Source organism: Schistocerca cancellata, chromosome 1 (assembly GCF_023864275.1).
Source record: "Schistocerca cancellata isolate TAMUIC-IGC-003103 chromosome 1, iqSchCanc2.1, whole genome shotgun sequence".
NCBI lineage: Eukaryota > Metazoa > Arthropoda > Insecta > Orthoptera > Acrididae > Schistocerca > Schistocerca cancellata.
Window position 1 is genome coordinate 89703511 of NC_064626.1, and position 26548 is coordinate 89730058.

The following is a 26548-nucleotide window of genomic DNA, read 5'->3' on the forward strand; positions in this document are numbered from 1 at the left end:
AAGTGTCACTAGAAGCCTTCCTAAGAGACAATCACCATTCCTTCCGAACTGTCTATGCAAATGTAGACGAGATGTGGCTCAAATTCAAAGATATAGTAGCAACAGCAATTGATAGATTCATACCTCATAAACTGGTAATAGATGGAACTGATCCCCCGTGGTACACAAAACAGGTCCGAACGCTGTTGCAGAGGCAACGGAAAAAGCATGCGAAGTTCACAAGAACGCGAAATCCCGAAGATTGGCTAAAATTTACAGACGCGCGAAATTTGGCACGGACTTTAATAGGTTCCACAACTAAACATTGTCTCGAAATTTGGTAGAAAATCCGAAGAAATTCTGGTCGTATGTAAAGTAAACAAGCGGCAAGACGCAGTCAATACCTTCGCTGCGCAGTGCCGATGGTACTGTTACCGACGACTGTGCCGCTAAAGCGGAGTTATTGAACGCAGTTTTCCGAAATTCCTTCACCAGGGAAGACGAATGGAATATTCCAGAATTTGAAACACGAACAGCTGCTAGCATGAGTTTCTTAGAAGTAGATACCTCAGGGGTTGCGAAGCAACTCAAATCGCTTGATACGGGCAAGTCTTCAAATCCAGATTGTATACCGATTAGGTTCCTTTCAGATTACGCTGATACAATAGCTCCCTACTTAGCAATCATATACAACCGCTCATTCACCGATAGATCTGTACCTACAGATTGGAAAATTGCGCAGGTCGCACCAGTGTTTAAGAAGGGTAGTAGGAGTAATCCATCGAACTACAGACCTATATCATTGACGTCGGTTTGCAGTAGAGTTTTGGAGCATATACTATATTCAAACATTATGAATCACCTCGAAGGGAACGATCTATTGATACGTAATCAGCATGGCTTCAGAAAACATCGTTCTTGTGCAACGCAGCTAGCTCTTTATTCGCACGAAGTAATGGCCGCTATCGACAGCGGATCTCAAGTTCATTCCGTATTTCTAGATTTCCGAAAAGCTTTTAACTCCGTTCCTCACAAGCGACTTCTAATCAAGCTGCGGGCCTATGGGGTATCGTCTCAGTTGTGCGACTGGATGCGTGATTTCCTGTCAGGAAGGTCGCAGTTCGTAGTAATAGACGGCAAATCATCGAGTAAAACTGAAGTGATATCAGGTGTTCCCCAGGGAAGCGTCCTGGGACCTCTGCTGTTCCTGATCTATATAAATGACCTGGGTGACAATCTGAGCAGTTCTCTTAGGTTGTTCGCAGATGATGCTGTAATTTACCGTCTAGTAAGGTCATCCGAAGACCAGTATCAGTTGCAAAGCGATTTAGAAAGGATTGCTGTATGGTGTGGTAGGTCGCAGTTGACGCTAAATAACGAAAAGTGTGAGGTGATCCACATGAGTTCCAAAAGAAATCCGTTGGAATTCGATTACTCGATAAATAGTACAATTCTCAAGGCTGTCAATTCAACTAGGTACCTGGGTGTTAAAATCACGAAAAACTTCAGTTGGAAAGACCACATAGATAATATTGTGGGGAAGGCGAGCCAAAGGTTGCGTTTCATTGGCAGGACACTTAGAAGATGCAACAAGTCCACTAAAGAGACAGCTTACACTACACTCGTTCGTCCTCTGTTAGAATATTGCTGCGCGGTGTGGGATCCTTACTAGGTGGGATCGACGGAGGACATCGAAAGGGTGCAAAAAAGGGCAGCTCGTTTTGTATTATCACGTAATAGGAGAGAGAGTGTGGCAGATATGATACGCGAATTGGGATGGAAGTCATTAAAGCAGAGACGTTTTTCGTCGCAGCGAGATCTATTTACGAAATTTCAGTCACCAACTTTTCTTCCGAATGCGAAAATATTTTGTTGAGTCCAACCTACATAGGTAGGAATGATCATCAAAATAAAATAAGAGAAATTAGAGCTCGAACAGAAATGTTTAGGTGTTCGTTTTTCCCGCGCGCTGTTCGGGAGTGGAATGGTAGAGAGATAGTATGATTGTGGTTCGATGAACCCTCTGCGAAGCACGTAAATGTGAATTACAGAGTAGTCATGTAGATGTAGATGTAGATGTAGAGAGCATGACAGTTTCGTCTTGTCACCATGGCTCTACATTGTCAGTCCATCAGATAACTAGTCGCAACTTCAAGAAACTACAGTCTCTGCCCATGTGTACAATATTCTATTATTTCTAAACATATGGGTGTGACGTCACGTCTGTTTCGTACAAACGAACTCCACATATTTTTTCAATGGAGGTCTGTAACCTCTCTCATTCTTTACTACTGATCTCGGTCATTATGGGAGCAGGTTGTACTCTGATTCTAATAGTTCTCTTTCTTCGTACAAAGCTGTAGCTTTCTAGGAAAGTATCCAAGAGATCTACAGACACTTTGATCTAGTGCTTACGCCACGGATTTCGACTACTTCCTATGGATAGCTAAAGATACCCTCTACGACCATGTCGTATGCGTATTCTACCTCGTTTTTTACTTTTTTTATCGTCTCTCCATATTTCTCCACATTTTTGTTCCATTTTTCCGTTTTTCCTTATATTTTTTCCACTTTTCCGATTTTTTCATATTTTTCCATAGTCTATATGTATATGTGCAAGTGTATATACGCTCGTATTGCTTACATTATCAGGCATGGGTTGCTATTTTTTTTACCATCCAACTGTGATACATAGACCCATCCCAACCAGTGCGACTACAAATTATAGTCCCTCCAAATGTCAGCCCACGTAACACTAAGTGCCAAAGCCAACGCTAAAACCCACGCGCTGTCAAAATATTTGAATGCCTTGTAGAGCGGTGTAATTCCATAAACATAAAGCGATACACATGGATCACATATTTAACTTGGAAATTAATTGTACACATTCATTCTTTTGGCGTTCTCGTATGAAATAATGAATTCTGAGACGTTTGCTACTAATGAAGGAGCAAAAGTGGAGGAATGTGCGCCTAAGTCTAGATTAAACGTATTATTCTATCAAAGTATGGATTTTAGTTCTATTTAAAGCGCTGTCAAAGTCATCCGTACATTATGACAACCCTCCATGCTGGGGTAACATTGTCATTTCTTTCGTACGGCTGTCAGGGCTGGCGGTTGGGAGTTGTACCACGCATTCCTTATAGACATCAGGGCTGATATTTTAGTAAATACACGCCGTTAAGTATGCGTTTTTGGTGTGCAGCTTAACACCATGCACAAAAACAAAACACAAGCATGTTGTTTGTCATGGCTGGACATACACACCTGACGAGCCTGTGGTATCCACGTTTCAGCACGCTCAAAATAGTGTAACTGGATTCCACGTCAAATCAGATTTAGAAGGTATGACCAGAAGATAATGTCGGTGGACGTGTTTCATCGTGTCCTTTACCCGAAGATTTTTGTAACTGGTAAGAATAATCACAGCAAAAACCATTTGCTGTTGGCCGGCATAACATTGATATGCTGAATTGCATTCCAGTGTTTGTGAACAGGTAGGGGGAGCTCATATCTGGTAGTAATGAAGTGCTGAGCCTAAATAAAAATATTGAAAAAATAATTATTTTATCACAGAGCCATATCTTTCACGTGCCAAAATAAGTAAAACTGATTCCAAACAACGGGCGAACTTTTGATTACGAAGATTAGACAGCTGAAAACAAATCTTTATATTCCGATAAATTTACAAGAATTTAACAAAGATTTTATCAACAGTTCCCGTGATAAACAGTAACAGACAGCTGATACTTAAGGCCCTACATATGTCTGTGATGCAGTCAGTGAAGCCATAAACGGAAAATAATTTTTAAAAGCGCCAAAAATTGCTCCTGTCTGTGAAGCAGACACAACAGTGCGTTCAGAACTTACCAAAGCACACGACTGAAACCATTACTGCTCAACATTTAAAAGCCACAACATATTATACACATCTGTGAAGCAGAGAGTGAAACCATTAATCCAAAGGTTTTAAAAGAGAACCTTTTGTACGCGTCTATGAAGTAATCAAAGTAGAAAGTCCTCTGATCAATACTAAAAGAAACAAGTAAATCAAAGGCTTACAAAAGAAACGAACCATACCCGTCTGTGAAGTAGGCAAAACCAGGGCGTTAATAAAAATATTTTATAGAAAAACAAACTAAGCCTGCCCATGAAACGGACGAAGCAGAATGATGCAATAAAACTGAAACCTATCAGTTGAGCTGCTCGGCATTAAACAGTGGTAAGGGACAGTCTGCGGGAAACGGAGATATTAATTGTAAAATATCATAGATGGCATGTTTGATTCACATTAGTAAAAAGTTTCACGAAAAACCGATAGATGGCACCATTTTGTCAACTTTCAGATTTTCGCTGTTGGCAGCTTTCTCGATTCGTGTGCAAGTGAATAGTGGTAAGTGCCCAATACAGGCGGCAAGTGAGAGTGAAGTGTCCAATGTTCGTGTGGAAAACAAGCTTTTCAGTGAGTTTTTGAACGTGTGTGGAGATGACCTGGATACCTATGACTCTAATAAAGATCTGGAATACGTTGCTGAAGATGAAAGCACCTGCAGAGTTGTTGATAATCAGGTAAATACGAATATTTATTTCTGCAAGTAAACAGCGTTAAGTTGCGTCCCTTAACATTATTTGCATGAATTTACTTGACAGTGTGATGCCAATAATGTTAAGGGCCAACCTTAACACTGCTTACTTGCCGTAGTAAGACCTCCAGATCAGTCTTTCCTCGGGCTGGACATACCTAGTGACAGAGACTTTGAAGCCATTTTGACTATTTCTCGACCGTAACTGTCTCAAGAAGTATGTAAAGGTTTTTTTTAAATTACCGCTACCAGTCACAAACTTTGTCAACAATTGTATTACTTATTTATTTAGCAAAATGTTTCGAGGGAATACCTCATCTTCAGGCTAAATGGCACTACAAAAAATTTTGTAATGTCATTTACCCTGAAGAGGTATTCCCTCGAAACATATCGCTAAATAGATAAGTAATACAATAGTTGACAAAGTTTGTGTCTGGTAGCGGTAATTTAAAAAAACCTTTTCGTATGACAGAGACTTTGCTCAGGTGGAGAAAAATGTCACCTCACATTATTCAAGTGTTTATGGACCTGATCATTGGGAAGAAGTTCTAAGAACATCCCAGCGAAAGAAGCCATTCAAGGTAACTAGTATGACTCAAGAGTGTTTCTGCAGCTTCCCTGCACTGAAACAGCTGTTCCACCAACCACAAACAGCAACTGCTCAAAGCGAATTCAGTATTAGAAATTGTGTTAGACTCGTATATTCTGCTGAGCTACAAAGTCCCACCCCAACGTTAATATTAAGTGAGACTTATAATGGTTGCCTAGAATCTGTTGCCTTATCAAAACGTGGAAGACCTGCAAGCAGTTCTTTCCCGACAGAGCTTAAACCGAAGTATTCAGGGTCTCTTCCTATTAAAGGAAACAAGCTAAGAAACATTCTCTCAAGCTTAAAATACCTCCTGTATACCGTGGTTGGTCCAACTCACTTCAAGCAGAGGGAGGTACTGCGCTTCAGCAACAAGAAGACGAAGAAGAAAGATAGACAATCATGTACTGAGAAAACAATGTTTTAAGTAAAATAATCATGTTAAGTACATGCATTGAAAATAAAATGTTTTCATGAAAAAATGTTAAGTAAGTGGGTTGAGACTAAAATGTTTTGAGTAAATAATGTTAAGTACGTGTATCTGAAATTTAGAAATTTTTTTTTCGAGTTGATATTACATACTAAAAATATGTAACTACTGATGCTGTGTAATAAAGGTATGCTGTACCCGAAAAAAAATAATTTTTTACGTGTTTCAGATATCTGATTTATGGGATTTTATTAAAATATTTGTGGTGCGGTTTCTCAGAACTACTGTTTATGCCTTACCATTTTTTTTACTGCTGAGCCCTTCAGTTATTAACAAAAGCTTTACTTTTAGGAGTCCAGGTGATTGCTTGATTCATAAAAGCTACTGGAACGTACAGATTACAAGTTAGATTTACATAGCAAATAAATAACAAATCATAGACAGGTCCCTTAAACACAACACTGACATGTGAACATGCAACAGCAATACTTAAATAAGTGAAATGATATTTACATCAGCAAACACATGTACAAATCGCGCAAATTAAAGATAAATAAAGTTTTGACTTGTAAATAGAAAGAGACCATTACACTACGCTTCAACCTTGCAATTACGAAAAGATGTTACTGCCTGCTTCGGTGAACACTGTACAGAATTAGTATGTATTGTCTAATATACACTCAGAACGATAATCGGGTAGCAAGTTAAAGGAGCACACAGGCCTCCCCCAAAACAGTGGAAATAGAGCACCAGTCTTAAACTTGCGAGTAAGTGTTTGACTTCAGGAACACAAAATACTTAAATTCACAAATGTATACTCCAATAGGGGAAGGCGAGAATTACAATCAAGTGAGCGTTAGGCTTAATGACGTTCAGGATGCTGATCCAGTTTTAGCACGTCAGACAAACTATGGCGACTTGAATGATCGGACAAGTACGACAAACGGTAATTAATGGTGCCGGAGTAGATGTTTGAGTAACAAATAGCGTCTAACACATGAACACCCACATATTATGGAGATGACCATGGTTCCTGTATTAAGCCAAAGTCAATCATGGATGATGTAGCGTTCCACGCCCACCAACCAAGACAGCAGGGAACTCACCAAAACGATCTGCAGCGTGTAGCTTCGTCACCCCCGTGACACAGTAAGACATAACTCTCCAGCAGGCAAAGGCATAATACGCGAAATAAACACGGGAGATCCAAATACAGGAGCAGGTCAGCACGACATCTCGGCACAAGCCACGATTCCGAGCACCGCTCCGTCCACGGACTTCCAGCCGATGGCTCCATGAGCCGACTGCCTAGCCACTAGCTGTGCGCGCACTTAACTCATCCTCACGTTGCTGCTATGGTCCACCGCAGTGTAGCCTGAGAAACCATAACTTTGCAACGCAACCAAAAAGGTCCAACGACTACCAGAATCGATATCAATGTGCGTGCGTGGCTCAGTTTATCCTGCACATTTACAAATATTAAGACAGACTGGCATCGTAGTCAGCATCTTCCGGAGATTTAAAGATAATACTTTTGATGGTAATTTCCAAAAATGATTGCCTGTCGAAGTTGCGGGGTCCAAACGACACATATCGAACATGCGATTGTAAATCGATCATGCGAGTCTCGTCGCGGGCGTTATGAGTATGTTTACGGTGGTCGCTACAGCAACGGCAAAAGAAGAGCGTTAAAAAAACACTTCTAATTACAAAGAAGACAACTTAGCTTAGTCGTCATCGGTGCTGTCGTCATGTGAAAGTCCATGTGATGTGTACGCTACAGGGACAATTCCCTTTTTGCCATAGCCTGGGTGATCTCTCCCAATGACACGCAAGAATATCAGCAGAGTGTCACATGCGTTAACTTTTCCCTGCAAACGCAAGTTGTGGAAATACAGATACTGAACAGTACAGTTCGTCTCTTTGTCCTGGACGCCCTTCTCTTTTAATGGAAGACTTCACAAATTTCCATAGCCGCTCGATATTCTGCGTGTGCACACTAGCATCATCCAAAGACACGAACTCTACAGATTGGTTGACGAATTCGTGGTCGAATCCTTCAGCTTTCAGAGTCTTGTAGGACTGAAACCTGTCTGTAATGACTTTAGTACCAGGGAGTATGAAGTGCTTATCAGACCCACTAAAGTGACCTTGTCTCGGAACAATACTCTCACAACGAAACACTTCCGGAACTCTCTTTCTGTACCCAAATATGATTGATTTCACTCTTTGAAAGTTGTCCTCTCTGGTTCTTCCTTCTAGCTATATGAGATTCCACAACTTTACTCGGTCCACCAATCGGTACACTGTCGTTTTTCACTACCACGTAACAGACTTCTCTGCAAAACCCAAAATAGTCACACACGGTATTAGCAGATAACTCAGTTTCCTATGCTGTTACTTGCAAGGTATAGTCTCGAATCCAGCAAGATAGAAGAAATCCGCTGGTCTGGATGGATAATTTGGAAGAGCCAAACCACGTATTCCTCCTGAAACTCGTTAGTTTTCCGCACTGTCTTCAATGAAATAGAAACGGTATTTCAGCATCGAAACACCTCTTATGAAGTTTTACACACTTCGCGTCACCACAGTCCATACAGTCCCTCCTTTTGTCGTCCGGTAGTACTCCATATTTTCGACAGGAATTAGATTTTTTCATGTGAGAGAATCCGCCGAAGATGCGTCACGAACACCAGACATCACACTCACTATCGACAAAATCGTCTGGGTTTCCCAAGCAACTCACAAATAATTGGCGAAGGAATGTAATTTAGAGCAACTAAAGGAACGACGGAAAACAGATAAAAATGACGATCACAAGTAATTGATCCTAACGCCCGCCACGAGACTCGCGTGATCGATTTAGAATCGCACGTTCGATATGTGTCGTTTGGACCACGCGAATTCGACATGCAATCATTCTTGGAAATTACCATTTTGATCTGCAAGTACAAACATTACAGCTGATCAGGACCGATAACTGGTTAATCAAGTGTGCTCTGTATGATTCTGGCTTTAATTATTAAACGTGGAACGCGATTACATGAACTACCAAATAGTGATGCTGATAGCCCTACTGTAGACTCTATCTTGGTAGTATTCTACAGTATGTTGTACACATGGCTGACTGTTCGTCGTATGCAAATCATATTTCAGGATCAGTAAGGGGTACAATACCTACCCAGAGCTTTTGTGTTATTGCTAAGAATATGGAAAATTCTACAGACAGTAATTCTGAAAATGTAAACAACAGCTATACATATGTGGATGTCTGCCATCTTCCTGGCAAAGATGTAGAACAAACTACGCCTCCCTGGTACGTAAAGCAGGCAATGTGTCGATCAGATTTAGAGCATTATCCATTAAAGCTTTCGTTTATGTAGTCCCAAAGTCGCTCTGCAATTTGTCTACTGGGAGGCAATACGGCCTCATATGTTGATTGGTTGATCATAACATTTTTTCGTTTATGATGCCTAAAATCAGAATACAATAGTGTTATATTTTAGTTAGGTGCGTACATGATGTGGAATTCTGTAGTTATTCGTTAACAGTAGTAGGCAGTACCACACATCGATAGTCTACTTAAAGAAAAAGACCATCAGGAGCGATAATGGATTATGAAACTATCCACTGCACGTCCATAGTTTTAATTATTTAAAGTAGAAATTGATTGCACATACAACCTACTGTAATTCTGTGCTACTCTTCTACGTGTCCGACTGTTCATTTAATCAAGAGACATCAGATGCCTCTTGTAGAACCAGGACAGGGAAAAACGTTTTATTATGCGCCTGCAGCTATGGCTGGCAGAAACATTACGTTCCCATATACGTTGCTAAACTAATGATCTAACACTACAACAAATAGCTATATATGTTAAAATGCGTTTCGGTTCCACCACGCTTCTCTGCTCTCAGTGTATGTCGCAAATAAATACTTACGACTAGGCATTGAATCTATAATTATGTATCACTTGCATGCCTCGTTTCAGGGATTTATTCAGATTTTCAGGTGCTTTGGTCAAGGATGTATAACTAATAACTATTTATCATTCATAAGCAATTATTCTGAAGAGGGGATGTGAAAGATTCTCATTGTATCGTGGAAAGAAACCTCACTGGGACAGCGAAGTTCAACAAGTCTAATGACAGGATGGAGACTGAGTCGCAAGATTACAGACTAATGCATGCACCTATATCTCTAGCCTTACAATTCGTCGTCTATGTATCGTAATTTTACCATGTGATCATGACGTAACTTCTAGTCATGGCTCTTAAGAAAAATATGACTGCTTCTTGATACTGCGGGTAAAAATTGTGTAACATGGTTGTTTGGGTCAGTGTGTCTGTGTGTGTTGTTTTAGGCACTTCTATCTGGAGCTGTATGGCAGTTCCACAGTCTCCTTATGTTTCCTCATGTGTTTTTTACACTTCCGGAATGATGTGTCATTTCAGTGACCAGTTACATAGATTAGTGAAAAGCTCAGTATTTTTTGGAGAGATAGGTGCAAAATTGGTCCTGACTTGCCAGAAATTCATACTGAACATGTGGCTATTTATTCTTTGGCTACCTTGAATGTTTCCCCGTAATCGACATTACCAATGTCAAGTGTTGGTCATGTTTTCTATTGGCTCCTGATTCTCACTGAAATTCGTTTTTATGAAATTTTCAGATATTCCAGTGAAGTTGCTGTTGAATGTGTTTTCAGCTCCACTATACTCTGTAACTTTTGTGTGTGTGTGTAACAAGACTGGATTCCTATTGGTTTTATTTTATTTATCCATTTTGATTTGTGTAATGTGCCAGATATCTTTCATTTACTTGTATAACTTTTTATGTACATATGATTATGCATTCTTCTAGCTCTAATATTTGCCACCTTGAGAGGGAAGGCACTATCAAAATGCTGCAATACTTTTTGTTGATATGTGTATTCAGCCTTCCAATTCCTTTGACAGCAGGCAAATCTTAACTATTCAATAATAGATTAATGTGGTTTATGATATTCTAATGAAAATTGTTGCATTTTTTTTACTTTGGTATAGTGTTTGCTTGTTCTGCATTAACAATAGTGATAAGTTTCGAAGCCTTATGGTCGCTGAAAAATGTACACTTTTACCACTCACTTACATTTCGTTACCAGACACGTTTTGGTCCAATCCTGCCTGACTGATTGGCAATGTTTATTGTGATAGTAAGATTATGTGGCTTTTTGGAGGTTGACTAGAGTGGCTCTGCTAGCATTTAATGAGAAAGTCAATTTTATAGCGATTACAAGCTATGGCCCAACATTTTGTTGCATTGGAGGGCCACACTGGAATCGATTTCACGCATTGCAAACAAATGAACGACATTCCAATATCGCATGTCCAATGGCGTCGGAAGAAGTTAAGTATTTTTTCCAGCTACACCGTGAAAGGCTACCATGTCTAGTGAGGTCAGGTTGTATGGTGACCTGACAGACATTCGCCGTGCATCGTAGTATTGAGAACGCATAGATTTAGATCAGAGTGCGCATGTGATTTCATGTTTTCAATGAGTCGTTTGAGTTACATGAAGGCAGTCAGTATTTTTTGTTGGTCAGCATTACAGGAGTATCGATGCGATGGAGTTTTGATGCATGTCCTACTGGACGTGATAAAAGAGAGGTAATGAGGAAGATAAGTTTCCAAGTTGAGGAAATGACCGTGTTTCGATATGAATGCACAGTTTACCATAAAGTTTACAACGGCCGGCCGGTGTGACCGAGCGGTTCTAGGCGCTTCAGTCTGGAAGCGCACGACTACTACGGTCGCAGGTTCGAATCCTGCCTCGGGCATGGATGTGTGTGATGTCCTTAGTTTAGTTAGGTTTAAGTAGTTCTAAGTTCTAGGGGACTGATGACCTCACATGTTAAGTCTCATAGTGCTCAGAGCCATTTGAACCATTTGACAAATTACAACGGAAAAAAGGTGGGCAATCGAAGTTCCTGGCAGATTAAAACTGTGTGCTTGACCGACACTGGAAATCGGATCTTTCACTGGCAACTCCTCTGCCGACTGAGTTACCCGAGCCCGGCTAACAAGCCTTACTCACAGCTTTACTTCCGCCAGTACCTCGTCTCCTACTTTCCAAACATCACAAAAATTCTCCTAGTAAGACTAGCACTCCTGGAAAGAGGAATAATGTGGAGACATGATTTATTTACAGCATGGAGGACGTTTCCAGAACGGATTTTCACTATTCAGCAGCTCCACAGCTCGTGGTCTAGTGGCTAGCATTGTTGGTTCAGGATCACGGGGTCCCGGGTTCGATTCCCGGCCGGGTTAGTGATTTTCTCGGCCTGGGGACTGGGTGTTTGTGCTGTCCTCATCATTTCATCATCATTGACAGCGGCTGGACTGGATTGTGTTACAATTGGACTGTGTAAAAATTGGGGCTTTGTACGGGCGCTGATGACCGCGCAGTTGAGCGTCCCACAAACCAAACATCATCATCATAGACTCTTCAGCAGAGTGTGCGCAGATACGATTCTGCCTGGCAGACTAATATTGGCAAAGGTCCTGAGGCTTGGTACGGCACACAGTTCGAATCGGCCAGGAAGTTTCATATCAGCGCACACTCCACTGCAGAGTGAAAATTTCAGTCTGGTAGTTGTGAAATGTTTGTGAATGCAAATATTGGCAGTCAGGAGCGGCATATTTTCTAGTTCTGAGGTGCTGCGCAGGTTGTGACTCTGGCTTCGGGCACGAACTGGCGCGCCGTCTGGACGCTCTGGGTGTGCCTGTGTTCGCCGGCTGCCTGTTCCCTGAGGGTTCCGGTGCGCGCAGACTCGCCGCAGACTGCTCCTCCAGGTTGCGCGTGCTGCCGCTAGATGTCACCTCAGACCAGCAGGTGGCCGATGCCTCCGTCTCCGTACAGGCGGCACTCCAGGACGCATCAGGCACAGGTATCAGGAAACGACGAGAAGGTATTGCAAATATGAAACACTTTTAAAATTCAGTCAAGAAGACTCTACTTCTCCAACAGTGCCCTTTTTTAAATGCTACTAATCTCGGAGGATTAATCCACAATCTTGAGAGATTTTATGGTGGAAAACTACCGCAATTACTTTTACCTGCTGCCACACCTTAAATAAATTTTGAAGCTGATAGCTTATACCTTGTTACGTAGCTGTAATTTTCCACTATCAACTGACTGAAGATTTAGAATGAATCCCCGGAAACTAGTAGTACACTACTGGCCATTAAAATTGCTACACCAAGAAGAAATGCAGATGATAAACGGGTATTGATTGGACAAATATATTATACTAGAACTGACATGTGATAACATTTTCACGCAATTTGGGTGCATAGATCCTAAGAAATCAGTGCCCAGAACAACCACCTCTGGCCGTAATAACGGCCTTGATACGCCTGGGCATTGAGTCAGAGCTTGGATTGCGTGTACAGGTACAGCTGCCCATGCAGCTTCAACACGATACCACAGTTCATCAAGAGCAGTGACTGGCGTATTGTGACGAGCCAGTCGCTCGATCACCATTGACCAGACTTTTCAGTTGGTGAGATATGTCGAGAATGTGCTGGCCAGGGCAGCAGTCGAACATTTTCTGTATCCAGAAAGGACCGTACAGGACCTGAAACATTCGGTCGTGCATTATCCTGATGAAATGTAGGGTTTCGCAGGGATCGAATGAAGGGTAGAGTCACGGGTCGTAACACATCTGAAATGTAACGTCCAGTGTTCAAAGTGTCGTCAATGCGAGCAAGAGGTGACCGAGGCGTGTAACCAATGGCACCCCATACCATCACGCCGGGCGATACGCCAGTACGGCGATGACGAATACACGCTTCCAATGTGCGTTCACAGCGATGTCGCCAAACACGGATGCGACCATCATGATGCTGTAAACAGAACCTGGATTCATCTGCAAAAATGACGTTTTGCCATTCGTGCACCCAGGTTCGTCGTTGAGTACACCATCGCAGGCGCTCCTGTCTGTGATGCAGCGTCAAGGGTAACCGCAGCCATGGTCTCCGAGCTGATAGCCCATGCTGCTGCAAACGTCGTCGAACTGTTCGTGCAGTTGGTTATTGTCTTGGAAACGTCCCCATCTGTTGACTCAGGGATCGATACGTGGCTGCACGATCCGTTACAGCCATGCGGATAAGATGCCTGTCATCTCAACTGCTAGTGATACGAGGCTGTTGGGATCCAGCACGGCGTACCGTACTACCCTCCTGAACTCATTGATTCCATATTCTATTAACAGTCATTGGATCTCGACCAACGCGAGCACCAATGTCGCGATACGATAAACCGCAATCACGATAGGCTACAATCCGACCTTTATCAAAGTCGGAAACGTGATGGTACCCATTTCTCCTCCTTACACGAGGCATCACAACAACATTTCATCAGGCAATGTCGGTCAACTGTTGTTTGTGTATGAGAAATCGGTTGGAAACTTTCTTCTTGTCAGCACATTGTAGATGTCGCCACAATGCTCTGAAAAGCTTATCATTCGCATATCACAATATCTTCTTCCTGTCGGTTAAATTTCGCGTCTGTAGCACGTCATCTTCGTGGTGTAGTAATTTTAATGGCCAGTAGTGTATTTCCGCAACATAATACCCACCCGCGCATGGCGAGAGTTCTCCTCCTTGCCTCGTGCTTGCCAGACACTACCATGGTCAACAAGGTCGCCGTATCTCTCCCAGTTGAGAACGTTTGGAACAATATGGGCAGGGTCCCCCAACTATCTCGTGATTTTGACAATCTAAGGCGCCATTTGGACGAATTTGGCACGATATCCCTCAGGAGGGCATCCAACAACTATCAGTCAATGGCAAGCCGAATACCTGCTTGCATATGGGCCAGAAGTTGACCAATGCGTTATTGATTTTTTGAATTGGTGAACCTCTTTGTCTTGAATAACTCATTCAATTTTTTCTGAAATTGTATTAGCTTGTTTGTCTGTTTATGAACGTCGCATAATTCCTTCATACGTCATTTCTTTTTTTCTGAAATAGTGTTTCTTTCTTGTCTGGACTGTTTGTAGTTAACTTTTTACTTCCGTCAAATACCTTCAGAAAATACTTCCTGACGTTTAAATTTATATTCATGTTAACAAATTTCCCTTCTCAAAAAATGCGTTTCTTGCTATCGCCAGTTTGTTTTTATCTCCTCTCTACTTCGACCATAGTGCTTACTTCGTTCCCAAAACAATAAAACTCATCTACTACATTGAGTGTCTGGTTTCCTTAATCAATTTTGTCAACGTTCATTTTTAACAGGTTTTAAAGACTCTGTCCATCCTGAATGCAGAGTCTCGCGGCGATAATATTGAATAAAATGTCCTCGGATTTCCAACCGTGTCAATTGCTTAAAACTACACGAGCTTTCGGCCAAGCACTCCTTGGCCATTGTCAAGTGGTATGACTGCCAGTGGGCTGTTGGTGCGCCCTTATATACGCTAGCTGCCGGCTGTGACGTCACTGGTGCCCGTGACATCGTCTTATATGGGCATGTTTTGAGTCGGCGTTGGATTTGCCCCGTTCAACAGAGTCGGCGTTGGATGTGCCCCCTTCAACAGCGCGATCACTGGATCCCACGCAGCGGTGTTTGCGGTAATTTTTATTTCAATAGCTTCCTTTATTAAACTGCCCCAGAAGCCGTTAGTGCGAGCCACGACAGAGGTCAAATTTTATGTGGCGACCGTTTTCTAACGCATGTTCAGCTAACGCAGATTTCTCTGGATACCGTAGGCGATAATTCCTCTCATGTTCTTTCCTGCGTTGTTCCATAGTGCGCACTGTTTGTCCGATGTACTTCTGGCCACACTCACAAGGTATTTCGTAGACTCCAGGTGTTCTGAGACCTACAGCGTCTTTAACTGGTCTCAAGAATTGACGGATTTTTGTTGGAGGCCTGAAGATTGATTTGATCTTGCGTCTTTTCAACAGGCGGCTTATCTTGCCCGACACAGAGCCACAGAATGCCAGCAAAGCAAGTTTCTTTTCCTGCTCTTCGTCGGTGGTCTTATTCTGATATTTTCCAGAAATCACTTCTTTCACTTGATAAGCTGTAGCCGTTATTCCTGAAAACCTTGCGTAGGTGGCTCAGTTCATGGGGCAGGTTATCGTCGTCTGATATTACTCTTGCACGATGCACAATGTAATATTGTGCGCTTCTGTGCTGGATGATGATGGCTGGTGGCGTTCAGGTACAGGTCTGTGTGAGTGGGTTTTCTGTAGACGCTGTGGCCAAGGCACCCATTTCGTTTACGGTGGACAAGGACGTCGAGGAAGTGCAATGCGTTATCTTTTTCCACCTCCATGGTGAACTGGATATTACCGTTGATGCCATTGAGGTGTTCCGAAAACTCGTCTAGTTTCTCGCGTACGTGTGACCAAATGACGAACGTGTCGTCAACGTATCGCAAGAAACACTTTGGCTTCAATGGCGCAGTATCTTTGGCAATATCCTCAAAATTCTCCATGAAGAGGTTTACAATTGACGCTGTTGGAAACCCGAGAACATTTCATTCTATCCATCCTGTTCTAACAGCCACAAATTTACGGTTAACTTACAGAACTAGCGGCAAACCTCAAAGTTTTGTTTCTTCTTCGTGAACTTAAATTCCCTTCCCAAATTTCTCCTTCGTTTCCTTCACAGCTGGCTCACTGTACGGACCGAATAATAGCGGGCATAGGCTATAAACTTCCGTCACTTACGTTTCAATTACTGCTTTCCTTTAATGTATTTTGACGCTTTTTATTAAATCCTGGTATCTGTTCAAATCATTCACTGTAATAATTCGCTGTAATCGTCAGTGAACCTTACCATCAACATGTTGTTGCCGACGACAGTGTAAGTTGGCGGCAGTGGTCTTTCCCAAATCCAGCCATTCGTGGTACACACTTGGCATGTGAGAAAATAAGTTCTTGCGTAACCTCATAAACAGACTGTCCTATGCACTAGGTACCACTAACCTGACGGCTAGTACGAGAGAATGACGTCTCTGTCTCATCATAAGCCGAACTGTTACATTCGCCAGCAGTAATGCTTAGAAGGAGAACGCGCCTACCCCCGTCATCACCGATTTGGTACAAATATGTGGCGCATGCAGAGCTTGGCCAGAAATGAAAGTAACAGAAGTGGAAGTTCCAGATGTGTTGGGTTGGGTTGTTGTGGGGGAGGAGACCAGACAGAGAGGTCATTGGTCTCATCGGAGTAGGGAAGTACGGGGAAGGAAGTCGGCCGTGCCCTTTCAAAGGAACCATCCCGGCATTTGCCTGTAGCAATTTAGGGAAATCACAATCAGGATGGCCGGACACGGGACTGAACCGTCGTCCTCCCGAATGCGAAGTTCCAGATGGTCAATCGTTCAAAAATCTTGGCATTTTTTGGCGCCGTCGGGCGGAGTATGAGTAATTTATGTTAGCATAGTTTTTAGGCAGCGACTGACATAGCGAAAATAGTGCACAACTGTAGTACGAAGATTTCACTTCCTTTATTTTCAACTTTTACGTTGATTACACTAAAAATAAATCGACATAGCGCTCAGTATACTGTGTTTATTAACATTTTCATAAAAGCCATGAAAAGGAAAGACCAACGGAAACTAGGGACTACAAAAAAATTTCCAAGAAAGGATTGTATGAAGGTCATTCAATAATAAAAGAGACAAATTGATCTGGGGAAAAACTGTTAGTAGGCCAAGTTGGGTACTTTTATGGCTTTAAGTTGGCATCACTGGGATGAGCCCTGATCAGCTGATGTATCATCATTGTTTTATTTATAACCTCAAAAATACATTTGAAGATGGCGAGTCCGCATGAAACGTCCACATTAGCTGAACAAAGTTATGTTATTCGTTTTTTACTTGCTGAAGGCGAGAAACCAATGAATATATACTGTAGGATGTCTAAAATTTATGGTGAATGTTGTATTAATCGTGTCAATTTTTACAGATGGGTAGAGCAGTTCAAAAATGGCCGCGACTCAGTGACTGACGAACACCGTTCTGGCCGACCAGTTGCAGTTTCACCTCCCTCACTTGAAAGTCGAATTGAAGACATTATTCGTGCCGACCGGCATTTGTCTGTGGAAATGATAGTTGATAAGGTTCAAGTTAGTATGGTACAGTTCATAACATTATCTGTAACAAGCTGAAGTAACGCAGAAAAAATGCAAGATGGGTCCCAAAGGAGTTAACGTGGCTACACAAGAAACCAAAGTTGAGAGTGTGCACAGAGCTAATGGGACGTTATGAAAGAGAAGATGAGCACTTTCTCAACATTTTAACTTATGATGAAACTTGGGTCCACTATTATGAGCCAGAATCAGAAAGATAAAGTATGGAGTGGAAGCACACCTACTCACATGTCTAGGAAAAATTCGAAACCCAAGCATCAGCAGGAAAAGTCATGTTGACGGTGTTTCGGGATGCTGAAGGTCCAGTTTTTTGTGATTATCTCGAAGAGGAGTGTACAATGAACAGCCAATACTACTCGGTTTTGTATCCTGCTTGGATGGGCAGTGCGTGTGTCTGCTCCTGTGAACTGCTTCTGTAATATACGACGCGAGTGAAGAAAGCGAGTGGGAGAAAGGGGAGGTGAAGCACTTCGGTTCTGCAGGTAACTTTAACACTTTTATTAGAGTCAAAAAACACAGGTAAATATCAAATGCATACATAACTTTGGTTGTGATGAGCACGTAGGTGTGAAGCCGCAGTCCAAGTCTAAGCCTATGAAGTTAGGATGACCTTTCTGTATAATCTCAAAATCTAACAAATACTCTTTGCTGTTAAAACTTTAACTGAGCGTAACTAATACAAAGTCTCAATATCAAGCTAGCCCTCTCGGTAGTAGAAGCGATATTTCCAGGCCGTCTGCTCTTGATGAAAATGGGCAAAAATCAAGACGGCACTCGCTGAGCTGCATGGTGTCGGCCAAGAGGCGTGCACCTACGTTGTGGCATCGTAACTATCGACGCCATACTGGGATTTGCTTTTAAATAAGGTGAAGTCTGCCATGAGAGAGAGACATCGTGGATCTCAGAGGAGATTCTCCATCAAGACAACGCACGTCCTCATATTGGTCAACTAACTCATGAAAACATCAATAAAATGGGCTGGGAAGTACAGCCTGTTCCCCCTTAAAGTCCTGATTTGGCACCCAGTGATTTCCATTTGTTTGGTGCACTGAATGAGGCATTACGTGGGAAGAGGTTCCAGGGCAACGAGGAATTGAAAAAGTTTGTGGGAAATTCGTTCAAACATCAATATAAAGAGTTCTTTGCAGCCGGAATAAAAAAAGCTTTTAGCCCTTTGGGACAAGTGCATAAATTTTCATGGGGATTATGTTGAAAAGTAGAAAAAGTATTGATTTGTAAAAATAAACGCTTTTTTCTCCAGACCAATTTGTCACTTTACTTACTGAATGATCCTGTACTCGCAGCGTCCTCGAGGGCCCTGCAAATAATTTTCAAAGAAGGGGTTGTAATTAAAGCGTACAGGACTTCGTATTCCATTAGTTTCATTTTGCCTCTCGAGCAGCCCTTGATACCTGTACGCGAATGTAGGTTCCCCGTGCGGTTACGACTACAGAATTCATTCGATGTCGCAGCTCGTGGTCTAGGGGCTAGCTGGATTACGGGGTCCTGGGTTCGGTTTCCGGCCGGGTTGGGGCTTTTCTCTGCCCGGGGTCTCAGTGTTTGTGTTGTCATCGAATGGTTCGAATGGCTCTGAGCACTATGGGACTTAACTTCTGAGGTCATCAGTCCCCTAGAACTGAGAACTACTTAAACCTAACTAACCTAAGGACATCACACACATCCATGCCCGAGGCAGGACTCGAACCTGCGACCGTAGCAGTCACGCGGTTCCGGACTGAAGCGCCTAGAACAGCTCGGTCACGGCGGCCGGCTGAACAACACGATATCGACCTTTACCGCAATTGGTAAACGGTCCATTTTAACACGGGTAATGTATCACGAAGCAAATACCGTCCGCAGTGGCGGAATATTACGTGATACCACGTACTTATAGGTCTGTGACTATAACAGCGCCATCTATCACAAAGCGAAAAAGTGGTCCAACTAAAACATTCATATTTCTTTACGTACTACACGAATATGTAATAAAAAATGGGGGTTCCTATTTAAAAAAACGCAGTTGATATCCGTTTTACTTATGGCAGCGCCATCTAGCGGGGCAACCATAGCGCCATCTGGTTTCCGCCTTCAAGCTAGACAAGTTTCGTTCTTTGTAGTTTTTTCGTTTGACGCTTATTTCGTGATATATTTGGCCCGGTCACGATCAATGGACCACCCTGTATATCCTCCGCTGCTAATACTGCCACTTGCCGTCTGTGAGTGGTACTTGCACGTTGACATCGAACACAGGCGGTGGTCACATTAATGTGATTGGACCGTGTATTTTCTGTTATCAGTAGATGGCGGACGGTACTTTATACCGTTATTAGTAACTTTATTTCTTTTTGCACTCGCAAAGGGGGCCTCACAAGGATCCTCACGTCGTTGTTATGATTAAAACGTGAGGTGTGTGTCAGAGGCATTTGAAATTGTTTGACTTCTGCCTCAATTATTGTCTCTCTAAACTCGTCAAAAAGCATTGAACGAAAAAGAACATCGGCTTTCTTGCAAAGATTCTCGTGTAGCCTTCCTCAGCATGTCCTTAAAATTCTGTGACTGCCTGAACCAGCGTGCTGTAATTCCAGAAAAGTCTTTTGAATTACTTCATGTCTCTCAGTTCAACAGATAATTTTCACATACATTTCACATCATTACTCAGGAGTAGACCACTGGCTGGTTGCACGGTTAAAGTAAAGACGATAGTACTGGGAATGATGGTATGTTATAGTCAGTTTACTTAGGGAACAAAAATGTGGCATTACCGCAGAGGAAGTTGTGTGTGTTCAGAGCCGTCTAGGCGATGATGGGGCGAAATTTGTGGGGAGCTTTGTTGTTCTGCTGTCGTCATGATTGGAAGGTCTGGGGGACATAAAAGGAGTTCAGGTAAGGGAGAAAGTAGGTGGAAACATTAATTGTCTGTCCAAATCAGATTCATTCAGCACAATGATAATACACTTCATTACATTTTGCCTTACGCAGTTACCTTCTGACGAGTGTATATTGAGCATGGTTACCATTACAGCTGGTCAAAGCTAAACTTTCCGGGAAGTTCTTTCACAACATAACACATTCTGACTTTTCCTTGTGTTGACACGAGAAAAATATAACTCTGTGAGCGACATTTTCGTTCCCATTTTAGAGTTGTGGGCGGTGGTAAACAACGCAGGAATTACCGACTTCGGCGAAATGGACGTCACGCCACTGGAGAAATTCAAGCAAGTTCTGGAAGTAAACACGGTGGGCGCCATAAGGGTCTCCAAGGCGTTCCTGCCGCTCCTCAAGAAGTCCAAGGGCCGCCTCATCAACGTCACCAGTCCTTTCGGTAAGTACAGTAATGGATAACTGTTGGAACAGACTAGATTCAGCACTCGTAAAAACAGAGACTAGTAACAAACGATTTACAGAAAGTTTGATTGGATTCATATACAAACACGTTCTGATGAGATGGTATCTTGCATTGATCCCGCCCTCTGGGAAGTTGGCTGCATATGGTGACAGCTCTATTCCCCTCAGAGGTCAGCATTTCCAGCATTTCGACAGTGAATGCTGCAACAGCAAGAAAGATAACTTTTGTACGAAAATGTATTACAATCGCGAAAAATTTTAATACTTCTTTGTGAAATTTTGTAATTATCGCAATTTCAGCTCAAAATTTTTGTATAAACACTTACACAGCAGTTGCTCCAAGCTTGGCCGTTTCCTATCACCACTGCCACTGGCATTGCTACTGGCTGACAAAAAAAACATGGCTCTGAGCACTATGGGACTTAACATCTGTGGTCATCAGTCCCCTAGAACTTAGAACTACTCAAACCTAACTAACCTAAGGACATCACACACATCCATGCCCGAGGCAGGATTCGAACCAGCGCCGTAGCAGTCGCGCGGTTCCGGACTGAGCGCCTAGAACCGCGAGACCACCGCGGCCGGCTACTGGCTGACAGTTTCATCTTGCGACGACTACATGAACACTACTAGGCATTGTCAGAGGGCAGTAGGAGTAATCCATCGAACTACAGACCTACATCATTGACGTCGGTTTGCAGTAGGGTTTCGGAGCATATACTGTATTCAAACATTATGAATCACCTCGAAGGGAACGATCTATTGATACGTAATCAGCATGGTTTCAGACAACATCCTTCTTGTGCAACGCAGCTAGCTCTTTATTCGCACGAAGTAATGGCCGTTATCGACAGGGGATCTCAAGTTGATTCCGTATTTCTTGATTTCCGGAAAGCTTTTGACACCGTTCCTCACAAGCGACTTCTAATCAACCTGCGGGCCTATGGGGTATCGTCTCAGTTGTGCGATTGGATTCGTGATTTCCCGTCAGGAAGGTCGCAGTTCGTAGAAATAGACGGCAAATCATCGAGTAAAACTGAAGTGATATCAGGTGTTCCCCAGAGAAGCGTCCTGGGACCTCTGCTGTTCCTGATTATATAAATGACCTGGGTGACAATCTGGGCAGTTCTCTTAGGTTGTTCGCAGATGATGCTGTAATTTACTGTCTAGTAAAATCATCCGAAGACCAGTATCAGTTGCAAAGCGATTTAGAAAAGATTGCTGTATGGTGTGGCAGGCGGCAGTTGACGCTAAATAACGAAAAGTGTGAGGTGATCCACATGAGTTCCAAAAGAAATCCGTTGGAATTCAATTATTCGATAAATAGTACAATTCTCAAGGCTGTCAATTCAACTAAGTACCTGGGTCTTAAAATTACGAACAACTTCAGTTGGATAGACCACATAGATAATATTGTGGGGAAGGCGAGCCAAAGGTTGCGTTTCATTGGCAGGACACTTAGAAGATGGAACAAGTCTATTAAAGAGTGCGGTGTGGGATCCTTACCAGGTGGGATTGACGGAGGACATCGAAAGGGTGCAAAAAAGGGCAGCTCGTTTTGTATTATCACGTAATAGGGGAGAGAGAGTGGCAGTTATGATACGCGAGCTGGGATGGAAGTCATTAAAGCAAAGACGTTTTTCGTCGCGGCGAGATCTATTTACGAAGTTTCAGTCACCAACTTTCTCTGCCGAATGCGAAAATATTTTGTTGAGCCCAACCTACACAGGTAGGAATGATCATCAAAATAAAATAAGAGAAATCAGAGCTCGAACAGAAAGGTTTAGGTGTTCGTTTTTCCCGCGCGCTGTTCGGGAGTGGAATGGTAGAGAGGTAGTATGATCGTGGTTCGATGAACCCTCTGCCAAGCACTTAAATGTGAATTGCGGAGTAGACATGTAGTAGTAGTAGTAGTAGTAGAAGAGGCTGATGATGATTGGGGGGGTAGGGTCGGACTTTATGTACCTTCAGGCTCCACCCTATATTTTGTGGAGGACCAATAGGAACCCAGAATGCCGTATAAGCGAGTTAGAATGTGCCTTCTTTTTGTTCAGTCAGTTGGAGCAGGATTGGCTCAGTTGGCTGAGAAATAGAACCCTGCTGTGGGGAATAAAAAATTTTTGGGACAATATCCTTTGTTTGCTCACAAGTGACTGCATGTGGCTGGAAAATAGGACACAGCTGCTATCCCTTTGATAGCTTGGCTCTTCTGGCGTCAGCTGCAGACTTCGAAATACATGTTGTTGTTCATCAGGACAAAATTGTGGGAGGAAGACTCTAATCTTCGAAAAAATCTGTTGTTCACTCTAGAGGAAGTGGCAGGCACCCACCGCCACGCGCCTCGGGAATAGTAGTTCACATTACAATCATCTGTTAATTCCCTTTGACCGCTGGCTGGCCGCAGGACATCTGCGGCCCCATGCGGCTCAGCACTGAGCAATAGTGGGTGTGGGGAGGGTGGCCAAGAGTCGGTGGGAGGAAGGCGCTGAGCAGGAGTGGGGGGACAGGGGAAGCGGCCCAGTGCGTGAGGGCCAAGCTCTCAAGATTGTGCAAGAGAGCTGCGGTGTAGTCTGATGTCGGGCGGGCAGCACGGGTCCGATGGTTCTGGTGCAGGCCGCCACAAGCTGCGTCAAGTGGAGCGCGTTGCGCGACGTACTGAGTGCTCATTCAACTACAGAACACCGCACGAATCACACCCCTCACACTACAGCCGCGACTGCTTGGCACAGCACGCTGCGCAGTAAAATACGAGTGCTGTGTGTAGCTCCTGGCGGTGCACTATAGAGCATCTTAACAGCTATAGCACAGTATACGATATGATCAAAAGTTAAACAAGAGTATCCCTGTCATACGAAATCTATTTTTGTCCTCTGCAGCACATAATTTGCCAATTTCCCATCCTCTGAGTTTTTTCGATTTCTATTACCTATTGCCATTTCACAAACAATTTCCATTAACAATCACCAACAACAATTTTCGTTAATATTATGTCCTCTGAATTGACAGCCGAATTTTATGGCGAAAATTCTATTTTGCTGGAAACATTCAGAAGTCCCACAAAAATACAAAATCCCCACCAGTAGGGTAAGTGGAAGATGGTGAGGGGGAGGGGTGGGGAGGGTAAGGAGGTGGGGACCATAACACTGGCTCAGGAAAGCACTTGACATGGAGGTAGGGGTTAATTAATTGATGAGCTTAATTAATCTGAATATCAATTTGATATCAAAAGTTCACCAGCACAGCCATTACCTTGCTACTTTGTATAAGCTACTTTTCTTTATTACACAACGAATTTTTAATTAAATCTTAAAATTTACATTCCATTTCCACATTAGGCATTGTCTGATTTATACAGAAAATTAGTTCATATAGGTGTACTGAATGTGTCAAGATTAAAATACTTGTATCATTTGGGCAGCTTTCAGAGTTAAACATGTTCCACTTTGACCAAGTTTTACTATATAAACTTATTTAATACTGATTCACATTTTTAATGATAGGCTTCACAGTGACTGCAATAATTTTCTGTGTCTTTTACTACTGTATCACATGTCTACTGTATGTATAATTAGCTTTAATATGCCTATTTATAATTGGTGTCAAGTATGTAATTTGGGCTCAGTAATGGGTGACATCACAGAGAACATTTAATGAAGAGTGGGAGCATGCTTATGAGTTTTTGCTGCTCATCATACTTTGTATACTGTCTTTTGGAAGAGGCCGGTGTTGATGTTTATGTTGAGGGAACAGAGCAGGAAGCAACAACAAATTGTTTGGGCTTAGGGCAAGTAAACGACATAACGTTTATAGGACTTAGAATATTTGACATATTTTTCACTGATCTATTTTTGCGTGTCTACCCTAATTTTAATTTGATTTATGGGTCTGCAGGCACCAGTGAATTATGATCATTTGCAGCAGTTGATACTATATACATGTGTAATGAATTTATTGCATATCTTTCATATTCATTATTCAGAAAAATCAACTTAAATTCACATCGAGAAAGCAAGTGTATACATCTAGACTTTGAATGAGTCCTTTGATTTTTATGAATTATTCTACAGTTAAATGAACTTTGCCCATACGAGTTTCTGTTGACAGTGCTCTGCTCATCTAACTGTCTTTATTTCAATCTGCAAGTGTATGTGATTCCACATTCCTCATTTGTGTCCACGCTTTAAGTCATAAACATTACTGGTTTGAACTTTAAATACCTAGATTGATCCTTAACATTATCCTAAAGGATCAAAAATTCTTATGGTGATTATAAAATGCCTGTAATGTATACTGGCAAAGAAACAGCAAAAAAAAAAATTAGTTGAAATGTTGAAACAAGGATCTAGAAATATTGCTGAAATACATAATGGAAATATTCCAATGATAACTATAAATGTACATAAAATCAATTTTAAAAATAAAAAACTTAGTTTATTTGTGAAAAAGAACTAATTAAAGGAGAACAAATGTAAGTGATCATTGTCATTTTACAGGAAAAGATTGAAAAGTTGCATATGAGGATTCTAAACTTAACTATCAAAAGCCTAAATTATTCCTGTTAATATTCATAATTTAACAAATTACGTCAGTCATTTGCTTATCAAACGATAAGAAGATACTAATACTATTCCAAATAATGAACAAAAACATATTTATTCAAGCAAAACAAATGGAAGTGGATTAAAATTTTCGATATGTTCAATTTTATGGACTCATATATTGATCTTATAAAAGGACAATTCAGAGAAAGAACAAAATATTTTAAAGGTGAACATTTAGGTTCAATAATTAAAAAAGCCATTTATCTTTACAATTATATCGATTCTCAAGAACATTACAGAAGCAAAGCAACCTAAACAACGAAGTTTTTAAACACTACTTAATAAAACAAATATTTATAATGAAGATTATAATTGCACCAAACTAGTTTGGAAAAAATTCAATATTAAAAATTTATAACATTATAAAAAATTATATAATAAACCTGATATATTAATATTAGGGATATTTTCTAAATTTTTAAAGGTACTTGTATTAAATCTTCTAAACTCAATACAGACTGGTATTTTACAGCATCAGGGGTATCTTGGGATTGTATGCTAAAAATGACAAAAATTTAATTAGATTTATTTACAATAATGACAAGATTTTGTTTCTTGACAAACTATTCTGAGATGGAATTTCTCGAAGCATTATTAGATGTCCTAAATCAAGTAATAAATATATGAACTATTTAGCCAGAAAATATTATATTGCACATTTTGACGCAAATATCTTATATAGTTATGTAATGTTCCAATTCTTAACATTCAAAAATTTCGAGTCGTTACATTCAAAATATTTTAATTCTGGAACAATATTTGAAACACCAGATGATAGTGAATGTGGTTATATTTTAGAAGTTGATTTAAAATATACAAAAGTATTAAATTATTTCCTTAATAATTTACCATTATTACCAGAAGGATATAACAATTAACA

The 26548-nt window shown here is 41.7% G+C and overlaps 1 protein-coding gene across 1 annotated transcript in view; it reads left to right on the forward strand.

Moving 5' to 3' along the window:
* Positions 1-26548, forward strand: part of LOC126166000 (estradiol 17-beta-dehydrogenase 2-like) — a 413320-nt gene that overhangs the window by 299682 nt on the left and 87090 nt on the right. The window contains exons 2-3 of the mRNA XM_049920367.1: positions 12415-12509; positions 20862-21044. Of these exons, the coding sequence (XP_049776324.1) occupies positions 20909-21044 (136 nt within the window). The 5' untranslated portion in view covers positions 12415-12509; positions 20862-20908. The remainder of the gene's footprint in view (positions 1-12414; positions 12510-20861; positions 21045-26548) is intronic.